This window comes from Bombus vosnesenskii, unplaced genomic scaffold, assembly GCF_011952255.1.
Source record: "Bombus vosnesenskii isolate JDL3184/JDL3185 unplaced genomic scaffold, Bvos_JDL3184-5_v1.1 scf7180000013605, whole genome shotgun sequence".
NCBI lineage: Eukaryota > Metazoa > Arthropoda > Insecta > Hymenoptera > Apidae > Bombus > Bombus vosnesenskii.
The window spans coordinates 1,058,703-1,070,727 of record NW_022883144.1 but is presented as its reverse complement, the minus strand read 5'-3'; the positions used below and the strand labels follow the sequence as shown (position 1 = coordinate 1,070,727).

Sequence of the window (12,025 nt, the reverse complement as noted above, 5' to 3'; positions counted from 1 at the left end):
TAAAGGAAAATTAGTAGTTGGGTTACGACTCAGCCTTCTTACTACAATCCAAGTACCAACTTTACGTGACACGATCCGGGCCAAAATTACTTCATAATCCGCTACTCAGGGGCTAACCCAGCACAAGCCAGAGGAGAGGCTTTACTAACTCAATTCTAACCTAGCTTTTCCAGTTGCGTATCCCGACCAATTTTCATTACAAACATAGGTATACGTTTACTTTTGTGTGTACTGTATATATCATTTTTTATATAGGGTGGTTGGTAACTGGCGGTACAAACGGAAAATTTCTTTAAAATTTTTTTTTTTAATTTTTCCATCGAGACAACGATCTACAGTGAGATCCGTTATAACGAGACGTGACAAAGAGCACGCGTACCGAGTGAAAATTCAAAGTCGATTTTCTCGAAAACAAAGCCTCAAACGAAAAATTTTTATTCTATATTTTCGACTTCTTTTTTCGCATAGAATCACCCCCTTTCCTCTTGTAGCGCCAGTTACCAACCACCCTGCATATTGTAACTGTTGAAGTGGTTACCACTTCTAAGAAAACTCTACATCTGGTCTTTTTTAGTTTTCTCAAGCACTGAAGCCATTGTAACGTCAATTCATATCAGAGACCAAGCCACACACCACGGACAGGATTTTTTTTTTTTTTTTTATTTATTTGTTGAAATTACAATCAATTCTCGCGTTGAGAATTTTCAGTAATTTTTCTGGCGTGGCGCAGTGACATGGCTGTTTATTTACAATAAGTTAATACTTATTATAGATAGGTATAATTTATAAGTATTATAAGTAAGTGCATATGCTTGATTTGGATAATTAATTGAATCTGACGTTTAGGTCTAGCGGGTAGTGCCTCTTCAGCCTGCGAGTCTGGTCCGTCGTATCGAGTAGTCCAGTGATTAGGGGGTTTCGGTGTTTGTTGATTCTTTTGCTGTATCTGTTGCTATATTTTGCTATTTCCTCTTTGACGGTGGGTATCTTGAGGTCGCGGTGTATTGTCTCATTGGTTACATACCAAGGTGCGTCAATTAGGGATCTTAGCGTTTTCGATTGAAAGCGTTGGAGTATTTCAATGTTGGAGTTACTTGCTGTTCCCCATAGTTGGATTCCGTAGGTCCAGACAGGTTTTATTACGGTCTTGTAGAGGGTAATTTTATTCTGTATATTTAGTTTGGAGCGTCGGCCCGTGAGCCAATAGATTTTTTTTAGTTTGTCCTTTAGTTGCTTCCTTTTATCTGAGATGTGTGTCTTCCACGTTAGTCTCCTGTCCAGGGTCATGCCCAGGTATCGGACTGTGTCCCTGCTAGGAACTGTTGCATTGTTGATGGTGACCTGGGGGCAGGTTTGTTTTTGGAGCGTGAAGGTTACATGTGAGGATTTCTTTTCGTTGACTTTGAAGCCCCATTTGTGAAAGGGTGGATGAGGCTATTACCGGGTCTGCGTGGGTAGCTAATAGCGCTGTGTCGTCTGCAAATGTCGTTATTGTTATATCGTTTGATATAGGTAGGTCGGCAGTGTAGATGGAGTACAGTAGGGGTCCGAGGACACTACCTTGGGGTATGCCGGCTTCTATTGGGAATGTTGCGGAAGTGGCGTCTAGGTATTTAACCATGAAGTGCCTATTGGTTAGGTAAGATTTTAGGATGGAGTAGTAGGGGTGGGGTAGGATCTTTTTAAGTTTGTATAGTAGCCCTTCATGCCATACTTTATCGAATGCCTGTTGGGTGTCTAGGAAGACCGCTGAGCAATATTTTTTCTTTTCGAGTGTTTGGCTGATCGTATGAGTTAGGCGGTGGATTTGCTCTACTGTAGAATGATGTTTTCGGAAGCCGAATTGGTGATCTGGGAGTGTTTTCAAGTTCTCTAGGATTGGAAGGAGTCGGTTCGTGAGCATCTTCTCGAATAGTTTGGACAGGGTAGGTAAAAGACTGATTGGGCGATAGGAGTTGGTTTCATATATCGGTTTACCGGGTTTAGAGATGAGGGTAATCAGTGAGATTTTCCAGGCCTTAGGATAGTGTTCAAGGCGAAGGATAGCATTAAAAATCGATGTGATGAGTGCAATCCCTTTTTTGGAAAGTTCCTTGATTGCTTTATTGCCTATTAGATCGTATCCTGCTGCTTTCTGCAGCGACTGATTGATTCTATAGTCTCTGCAGAAGTGAAGGGTTCAATAGGAGGGGACATTTGAAAGGGGGTATGCAAGTATTCAGTAACGTCCACAGCAGCTTTGGAGGAATGGGGTTTGAATACTTTAGACAAGTATTTAGCAAACAGGTCGGCTTTTTCTATAGGGCTATGCGCCCGTCCACCTTGCGGACGGCGGATTGGAGGGATTATTTGTGGGGGGTGTATGAGTTTCCTGGAGGCATTCCATAGTGAGTAGTTGGAGTCGGCTGTGGGGGATAAACTGGCGAGATATTTTTGGAAACAGTCGTTTTTGTAATTTTTTGTAGTTTTGGATAGCTTTCCAGTTGCGTTGTTTAGTTTGCGTTTGTCATCCGGTGTTCTATGGGTCTGCCATACTCTTCTTAGTCTACGTTTTTCTGCTATTTTTTTTTATATGTATTGGGGATATTCTTGTTTGCTGATGGACGTCTTTGTCGGTGTGGAGAGGCGGACGGCGTTTATTATGCTCGTGTTTAAGTATTCCGTGGCTGCTTCTATTTCTTCCTTAGTTTTTAGTGAAGTTAAGGCTGAAGTTGAGTGAGTAAAGACTTCTCTAAAGAGCTGCCAGTTGGTGTGTTGGTTGTGAATGGAACCATTAGGTGTATTCTCGATAATTGTTGAACTGACTGTTGCTATCACGGGGGAATGATCAGAGGAGAGATCAGCCGAGGAGTTGATCTGGACGTGTCTTGATGGGATATTTTTAGTTACGAAGAAGTCGAGAAGGTCGGGTATTTTGTTGGTGTCAGTGGGCCAGTATGTGGGTTCGTATGTGGTGAGGTAGTTGAGGTTGTTGTTTGTTATGCTGTTTAAGATGTTTTTGCCTCTTGCGGTAACCAGTCTGCTGCCCCATTGGATGTGCTTGGCGTTATAGTCTCCTCCAACTATGAATCTGTTGCCCAGGGTGTCCAGGAAGTTATCAAAGTCTTCTTTGGCGATGGAGTGTCTGGGAGGGCAGTATACTGCTGAGGTGGTGATTGAGCCATGACAGTCTTCTATTGCCACGTTTGTTGCTTGGAGGGAGTCTTTCTGGAATGATGGGAGTTCGTAGTGCTTAATACTTGCTTTGATTATTATTCCGGTGCCACCGTGGGCCTTTCCGCTGGGGTGTTGGGTATGGTAGAATTTGTAACCATTTATTTTCGGGTAGCTCTTGTCGGTGAAGTGGGTTTCCGACACGAGCATTACGTCGATTTGCTGGTGTTTTAAGAAGAGTTCTAGTTCAAGTTTGTGTTGCGCTAGACCGTTGGCGTTCCAGAGTGCTATGCGCCTCGGTTTTATTTTGAGTCGGGGCGTGCTAATTTTTCCACGATGAGTGTTAGTAGCGATAGCAAGTGATTTATTTGCTCCGATTGTTTCTCTATTAGCTTTTCAAGCCTTGAGGAGTTATCTGTGTTTGGTGGGTTGGGGTCACTGTTTTGGGGAAGGTTCCTTTGGCTGTTCGGGTTATTTTGGATGCCTTGTACTGCTTGGGCATAGGAGGTTGAGGTGGAGATGAATTTGGTAGGACTGTGCGTTTGGTTGGTTGAGGGGGTTGGGGTAGTCGTGAATTTCGGCGGGCTGGGTGTTTGGTTGGATACCTCTTTTGCTCTGAGCTTAGGGTACCTGTTCGTGTATAGTGTTTTATATGCTGGGCAGCCTTTGTAGTTGGCAGGGTGGTCCCCTTGGCAGTGGATGCATTTCGCTGGGGTTTCCGGTGATTTGGCGCACTGGTCAGTGGAGTGAGTGCCTGCGCATTTAACGCAGCGGAAAGTATGGTTGCAGTATTTCTGGGTATGACCGTACCTTTGGCACCTTTTGCACTGCACTATTTCTTTTTTCACGAGCGGTGGTTCGATCTTTACTATCGCGTTCATTAGGCGACTGATGTTGTAGATTTCCTTATTGTTCGGCTTTTGTTTAATGTCTAGGAAGAATAAGGATAACGGGTCTTTCGAGACTCTATGCCTTATATTACTTACGTTGATGACTTCGTGGCCGAGTTTTGAGAGTTCGTATTTGAGTTCGTCTATGTCTGCTGAGTGGTGGATGTTTCGCAGGACCACCCGGAAAGGCCTTTCCTGTTTGAGTTGGTAGGTGTGGAAGTTGGCGTTCAAGGTCCTGAGTATCTTGGTGAGTTTTTTGTAAGCTTCTGGGTTCGTCGGCAATATTTTTACTTTATTGTTATTTATCTTTAGGTTATAATCCTCCTTGGAGATATCTCTCTCTAGGGACTTGATCATTGTCTGTATGTCGATGACGTCGTCCACAAATATTGGTGGGGGAGGGGGGATTCTCTGTGAGTGTTGGTTTGGTGGCGGTTCTACGATTTCCATGGCGTCGTTTGAGGATTCCAATACGGCGAACCTGTTGTGAGTGTTTATTTGTATTGTTGTTTCTATTTTCCGTTTCTTGGTAGTATTAGCGTCGTTGGTGCGGAGAGTTCTGCTACACTTCTGCCACGGGGGAGGTAGCGCGGGGTAACTGCGAGTCTGCTCCGGAGAGCCTGGTCGCGATTGCTGGGCCATCATCGAGCTAGTTAATTCGGAAAGAATAACTAGTCGTGAGGCTATGAGGCTAGTATTCGGGTTGGGGTTAGGTGCGTGGGATTTTCTTCTCCCTAAAGGGTAGGGGACACTTGGCTGTGTTCACTTTCGACGTGTTGTTTTCGGACTACGCTGGGCACTAGAGACACGTCTGCACGCTTCGGCACTCCACAGCGAACTGATCGTAACTAGTTGAGATGTAACTCTGTTCCAAATGAAACTGGGATAAATCGTAGACGAAAAATAAGATTTAATTAATCATTCTTGTCGGGAGTGATGTACCATCTACATTATATGTAGATATCTTCGTTCCAAGGCAATAACGATCTAACTGCAAATTTGCCAATTCTGAGATAAACAAGTTCTCTGTCTCAGACATACCTAATATTTTCAGTATAACAGTTTTATAATTTCAATTATGTTTTTATGGAAATATTCGTTGTTGGGGACTTAAAACTGAATAGCGTTTTGTGGTCGTGATGAGTAAAAAACGACAAGCAGCAAAAGATGTTTGGGCGTCATAAAATAAATTAAAGTTATAGATCGTGGCATCGCTAAGCGAATAGACACTCGTCGCTTAACTGCCATTTGACTTATTCCTTACATACAATAAATCCGCAGACGCGACTTAGTCAATGATATAGGTTTGAATTATTTTCTGCTGCTCAGCCGTGCTCGATTTGCCGCTTTACCGCTTATTGCCTATCGAACGACTTATCTCTTACGGTTCTTTTGTATACTCACGACCTTAAGCTAGAATTATAAGACCGAATTATGTATGAAACATACAGTATGGCTATTGTAGTAAAGTACAAAATATAAAGTAATGTAAAATAACACTAGTGCAAGGTAAAACGATTATAACATAGACTTAAAAAAAATGTGTGACAAGCGACACGATCTCATGTTTAAAATAATGCCCAGTGAGTTCTGTGTACCTTTCGTATCGCAGCTTATGGATCAATCTCGTTCAGTTTTTAAACAAAAAAAAAAAAAAAAAATTTCGTTGTTGGCTATCGTACTTCGTAAGAGTAACGATAAGAATGTTAATTACACAGACATACTTAAGAGTAACTAGAGAAGGCAAAAAATATTGTTTATCTTAATATCATATAACATATACATTGTTACCTAATTACAAGCTTTACTAAATGAAATTTTCTTTCGGATCCTGAAATAGCGTTTCGTATTTGCGTCATTGTGGCGCTGCAACGGTGATATGTCTATCAGCAAAATTGATAAAGCTAATCAAGTAGTATTGCTAAAATTGCGTGTATCTAAGTAATCGGCAGAATTTGTATGTAACAAGATAAGCGGTTTGTAATATTAGATAAAGTGTGTTTTTACATCTCGAAATTTTTCATAAATACATACAAATCTGCGGTCTATTCATCATTAACAAAGTAACAAAGTGGTAATTCTACAATATTTAATCTCCTCACCTTACCCTTCGTTGGTAGTTCCGCTTGAATGTTATGTCATTAATCGAAGAATTGCCACTTTGGAAAATATTGCGATCTTAATTGGATACTATGATGGGATCCACTATCCAAGATTTCAAGTAAATGTTTTATTATAAAGTAACATCAACATGTACCCATCATTCTTCTCAGTTAAAACATATAAGAAACGCGCTCGGAGCAGAAAAATTTTTGAAAGAAATCGTAATTGCCAACTCATCATGAGTTGGCAATTATCATCACTATTTTACGGGTGTAGTACATGTAATAGTTACGTTAAACATGAGTCAGCTATTTAAAGCAAATACATGTAACGATCACTTGGCTAGAATAGCTTTTCGAGATGGTATAAAATAGAGAGCTATTTTTGATATTGTTACTTTTTTGCGACAATGTTTGTTCCTAAACATTAGTAACTAACTAGGAATTACACTCATTAATTCTAATCGCTATAGATATTTATTATTGCGTATCTTTACGCAATGTAATTCGAATGTTTGCACTGACTAATGCAACTATGGAGGAGGGGTGAGGGGAGCGGACGTATAGCTATAGTTATAGTTATAATTCCTGTATCGAATATACTTCATAAAGAAAATATAATCGCGATCATTACCAGAATCGCAACATCAGCTTCTCTATAACTTTCTATATTTTTCGTATTACACCTTTATGTATTTTTTACTTTGTGTTTTGAGATATTTAGCTCGTTGCATTGAAACTGAGCACTCTGTAGATTGCATGCTAGGTAATTGCTATGAGACGTCTCAAGTGGCTGCGACTGGTAGGGGCAAGAGTCTGAAATCTCTTTTTAAACTACAACGGAATACTTCCACGCGTAGTGACTTTGTAGCACGACAATACGAATGATGAATCGCTGGATTGGAAAAGTAGCACTTGTGAGCGGTTCGAGCGGAGGAATCGGTCTCGCGATATCGAAAGCTCTGGCTACCCATGGCATTAAAATAGTTGGTTTGGGAAGAAGAATAGACAAACTTCAGGATGCTGCAGCAGAAATTGGAAAGGATAAATTTTTTCCGATCGAGTGCGATGTAACGAACGAAGAAGATATTCTTAAGGTGTTCAAATGGATCGACGAAAAGTTTGGTCGCCTTGATATTTTAGTGAATAATGCTGGAGTTCTTAGTCCCACACCTATCATCGGTAAAAATATTTATTCACATCGATATATGGTATTTTACGAATATGCTTCGATTTGAATTTTCCTTTTTCTCTATTCTTCTTTCTTTTTAAGTATTGCCAGTAATCATAGGTTACATTATTATGCTACAGGTGTAAAATGGTTACACTAATCTAGATTCGTTTATCTACTATCTATAGTAGGAAAGCTTTCGTTGGACAAATAGTGTTGATGTGGAGTTGGTGTCCCAGATTTCTTCAGTATTAGCAGAGAAGTCACTTGTGTGGAAAATTTCAAGAAAATTACAATTTCGTTATCAGTACAACCGCTCGAGTGAATACAATAATTCCTTTGAATTATCGTGCTTGATTAGATTAATCTTCATGTCATCGGTTTACTGTTGAAGGCGTATCATAGTACGCGGAAGGAGTATTTATATACATTTGCATTAAAACATAAGCATTACAACTTTTGTTATGTTAGACCAGAAATTCAACCATACGAACAAAACAAATAGGATCCTTTTATTTTGCAAGCTATGTGATTTTCACTTGTTGCAATCTCTGCGTGGTATTTATTCTGAAAAATCGCTATCTATTAATTATCACTGATATGTAGCTGACGATTAGCACTTATGCTGTGTTAAAAATGCTTTGCTATATCAAAACTTCGCTGTGCATTAGTTATGTTCTGATCGAGATTTTCTTGCTCCAAATTTTCTAAATTCATCAGATAAAAAAGTTGTTACACGTGTTTAAGAAATATTCGAAAAATTTTTAGGAAAATGAAATCTGATACAAAAAAATTGTGTTCGCTATATTCGACCGATCTTTTCAAGTAAAATTCAAATTTTGTTTGCGTCCAGATGTTTGCTTTCCTACAATATCTACTATTTCAAAAGAATAATGCTTTCCTAGTCATTATTTTTAAATGTAAATGTTACAAATGTCAAATATTACATAAATAATACAGTTTTACTCGCGAAATTGAAGTTTTTTTTATCTAAACGTTGATTCTTACATGTCCCAACTGTTACATTTAATTACTCTTACTAATAATAGCTTGGATATATAATAATATTCATAAATACATTTCTGTTTGTAATAATTAATCGTAAATATTCCGTTACAGACTCAAAAACCGAAGAATACCGTAGAGTCATTGATACCAACTTGATAGCACCAGCAATTTTTGCACGAGAAGCAGTAAAAGCTATGAAAAAATGCAACGCTTGCGGCCATATAATTAATATCTCCAGGTAACTCCATGTATTACATAAGAATATATTTCCTCCGTAATTTACTGATGGCAGCGTCGAATAAATATATCTGTGGAAAATGCCAAAGAATCTATCGTTCCGTTTGTCCTCTCAAATCTTAATTGTTTTTTGTTAATCTAAGCAAGTAGTTTTCATCTTTTATTTACAAACGGAGAAAACAAAAATGAAACATATAACTTTTATATTGAACACTACCAAATAAACTCGATTCGTTTGAATTTAATTTTTTGCCCAATATATTTTTATATGCACATTTTACGTATTTATTGAATTACATGTTATTTCTGAAATAATTAAATAATATAAAGACTATCGTTTTTCAAATGATATTTATTTCATTCTAGAGCAAACTTGAGTTGAATTCATGAAACACTTCCCCTAGCATATTATTAGAATTATTAAAAAAGTTATAATAGACATATCAGGCACGAAGTAAACGGAAACAAGTGTGTCTTGAATACAATATAAGGCCGGGAAAAATAAAGAATATTTGCATTTCTTCCAGATATATTAGGTTGTACCAAAAGTTTCTTTCGTTTTATAAAGAATTAATATTATTTTCATGTGTTGTTCATATGTTCCAATGGAATAGAAAGCATGATACATAATTCGATAAAATAATATAAAACAAGAAATGTTGTACATTTATTACTTCTTTATAAAACGAAACAAACTTTTGGGACAGCCTAATAGATTGATTTACCAAACTAAGATTTTATATATAGAATAAATTCAGCAATACGTCAATGTCACTGTGTATCTCTAGATTTTTACATTCCACAATCTCTTCAATCGATCGAATTTCTATCGATATATGCAAGACATCCGAAATAGATAAAAAATATGAAAACAAGCAAAATGTCTGTGCTCATTTTTTCGTAGTTTGTACGTTATTGCGAAGAACTACAAAAAGATTCATTAAATTCCGTGATTTCGTAGAAATTAAACTATACTGTCTTCCATTATACTAATTTTTCACAGACAGTTTGATTAAATTATTACATTTTTTAATATGAAGCATATTTATAGCATTGCCGGATTACATCTTGAAGGTATAGCCATACCGATCGGCATGTACGGTCCTAGTAAATACGGTTTAAGAGCTCTAGGGATAGAACTCCGTCACGAAATAATCGCAGCCAAGCTGAACGTCAAAATCACGGTAACAGCTCGTTATTTACATATGTATAGTATATTATTTAATGTCATCGTTAGTCCATACGTACAGACAAGAAAATGAAAATTTTCGAAGTTGTGGGAACATTTAAAACCTAAATCTAACAGATGGCGTTGATAGATATCGTTGTTATTTCTATAATTAAAATTGGCTCAACAAAATTGTCTATAATTTTTTATTAACGTAATTCTGAATAATCAGATATAAGCATGCACATACTATAAGAATAAATAATACACACATCTTTTTATCTGTATATTTTAATAGAACATCAGCCCCGGAGCTGTGATGACGGATATGGCAAAAAGTGTCCAAGATGTCGTGAGCAATAATTTTATATTAAAAGCTGAAGACATTGCCGAAGCAGTGATCTACGCGTTAGGAACACCGGAAACGGTCGAGGTATGTATACATAAAATATCTGTTCACAAGCACATACACACTGTAACGTCTCTTAGTAAGATTATCGACACACATTTTATGCCAATTTCGTTCTGACGTTCCCGCATTTGTACTCATTTTATTTCGTTCCTAATATAAGATCTGTATAAAAAAATATTATTTACGCCGTCGTTATATTAATTCATATAATTCGTATAACAACTATAGAGATAGATAACCCTTTTTATACAGTTGATTATTGAATTATGTTCTTTCCTATTTTATTGTTTTTCTATTTACTTATGTTCCTTTATTTTACCTATTTGATATTTTCTTTTATTTCTTTCTATGCATACAATTTTTATATTTTTTTCTATAATATGTGGAAGTAAGCATTTTGTTGTTATAGGATGATAGATGATTATAGAATGATAGAATTTCTCCTTTCTCAATTAAGATCATATGTCAATATTATGTGAACGTTATTATTTTTACTGGTAATGATTAACTTCAATATTCATAGAAATACTGTTTGCAGATTCCGGAAATCACGGTAATACCACACGGCACGGGATTTATTTTCACACAGCGGGATTGACTCACAGTTAGTCATTACTTAGATGCTGTAACATGCCGATTTTAATGAACTTCACGCCTGATCACATCATTATATCAATGTACAATGGCGAAAAAATCAGTGTGTTACTCCTACCTTGCGAGTATCAGAGTAGTTGAAGACATATGTTGTTAGATATGCGATTAACGTTTTGTATCTACATTATTATTACTATTAGGTTATTACCATTTATACAAAGGAATGTTAGAACCGATGACCTCATCAGAACGATTGTGAATCTTAATGCAATATGGTAAAATCAAGATGTATGTAGGAATGTTTTATGGAATAGAACTTTGGACACTCTATTAAATGGATCATACTATTTAATAAAGAAATGGATTAGAAAACGGAGTTTTATATTTTCCCTTTAAATATAAAAAAGGACGTCTTTGTGCGTAAAGTGCGTACAATAGACTTAGCCTAGATATGTTTATTACATAATTAAAACTGGTACGTATACATTTTACGACGCCTTACGCTGTTTTTAGCTTGGCATCGTCTTCTACAGATTAATTTCTGAAAACAAATATCAGCTGGCAGTTTTTACCGCGTGAAGTGGCTACATACGAGACCTTGCCAGAGCCCTAATCCAATCCACTTCCACTATATTTTTTATTTGTCATTTGAATTGTACATAAATGCTGTTACTGTTGACAATGTGCATCTGATGAACGTTTTGTTCTCCTTCCCTTTTTTACATGTATCTGTTGAGTGTTAGCTGTACCCAGTAATCTTAGGTACTTATATCTTATAGTCCGTCATGAAGTAATGAAATAACTAATGGCTATTTATGAAATTCGCGACATTCTTATATAGACTTTTTCGTATTGACGTGCAGCTGTTCGCGGGATCGTCCGCAGATCGCCGATCTGCGACGACTTTGACTCCTGAAACTGTTTGCGAACGACGACGATAAAATACACGTGTCAAAATACTATCGTGCAAGTACTTACTTGTGTTATATTTAGTTCGGAAATAATACTTATTTTTTCGTCGAGATTTTAAACTGTCATAAATATGTAGTTATTGATCGTCTGCAAATTTTAGTGTCTGTAAAATCTAGTACTCTCTATCCATTTCCTGTTCAATGCATATTCTTTCCAGTTGGTGCACGCATTCTATCTTGATATTCTTATAATCTTCGGAGTTTTGTACCGTTCCGTAAGGAATTTTAATAATGTCATGCATCTTTCTTTGCGGTTCTCCGTAGTGTGAATTTTGGAGCGGCGAAATAAATGTTTTGATCGTGCAAAACAGTTTTGACA

General features: G+C 37.2%; 1 protein-coding gene across 1 annotated transcript; it reads left to right on the top strand.

The window, feature by feature from the left end:
• Nucleotides 1–6,992: 6,992 nt before the first annotated feature.
• Nucleotides 6,993–11,107, top strand: LOC117238743 (farnesol dehydrogenase-like). The gene is made up of 5 exons (XM_033503897.1): nucleotides 6,993–7,327; nucleotides 8,436–8,562; nucleotides 9,613–9,745; nucleotides 10,028–10,162; nucleotides 10,680–11,107. Exons 1-5 carry the CDS (start codon nucleotides 7,030–7,032, stop codon nucleotides 10,737–10,739), a joined length of 753 nt encoding a protein of 250 aa, XP_033359788.1. The 5' UTR covers nucleotides 6,993–7,029; the 3' UTR covers nucleotides 10,740–11,107.
• Nucleotides 11,108–12,025: the final 918 nt, after the last annotated feature.

What these genes read in the sequence shown, in the direction of transcription:
- LOC117238743 (XM_033503897.1), top strand. Translation starts at nt 7,030, where the DNA reads ATGATGAATCGCTGGATTGGAAAAGTAGCACTTGTGAGCGGTTCGAGC. An exon ending in TAGTCCCACACCTATCATCG is followed by an intron (nt 7,328 to 8,435) that starts GTAAAAATATTT and finishes ATTCCGTTACAG; the next exon opens with ACTCAAAAACCGAAGAATAC. An exon ending in CATATAATTAATATCTCCAG is followed by an intron (nt 8,563 to 9,612) that starts GTAACTCCATGT and finishes GCATATTTATAG; the next exon opens with CATTGCCGGATTACATCTTG.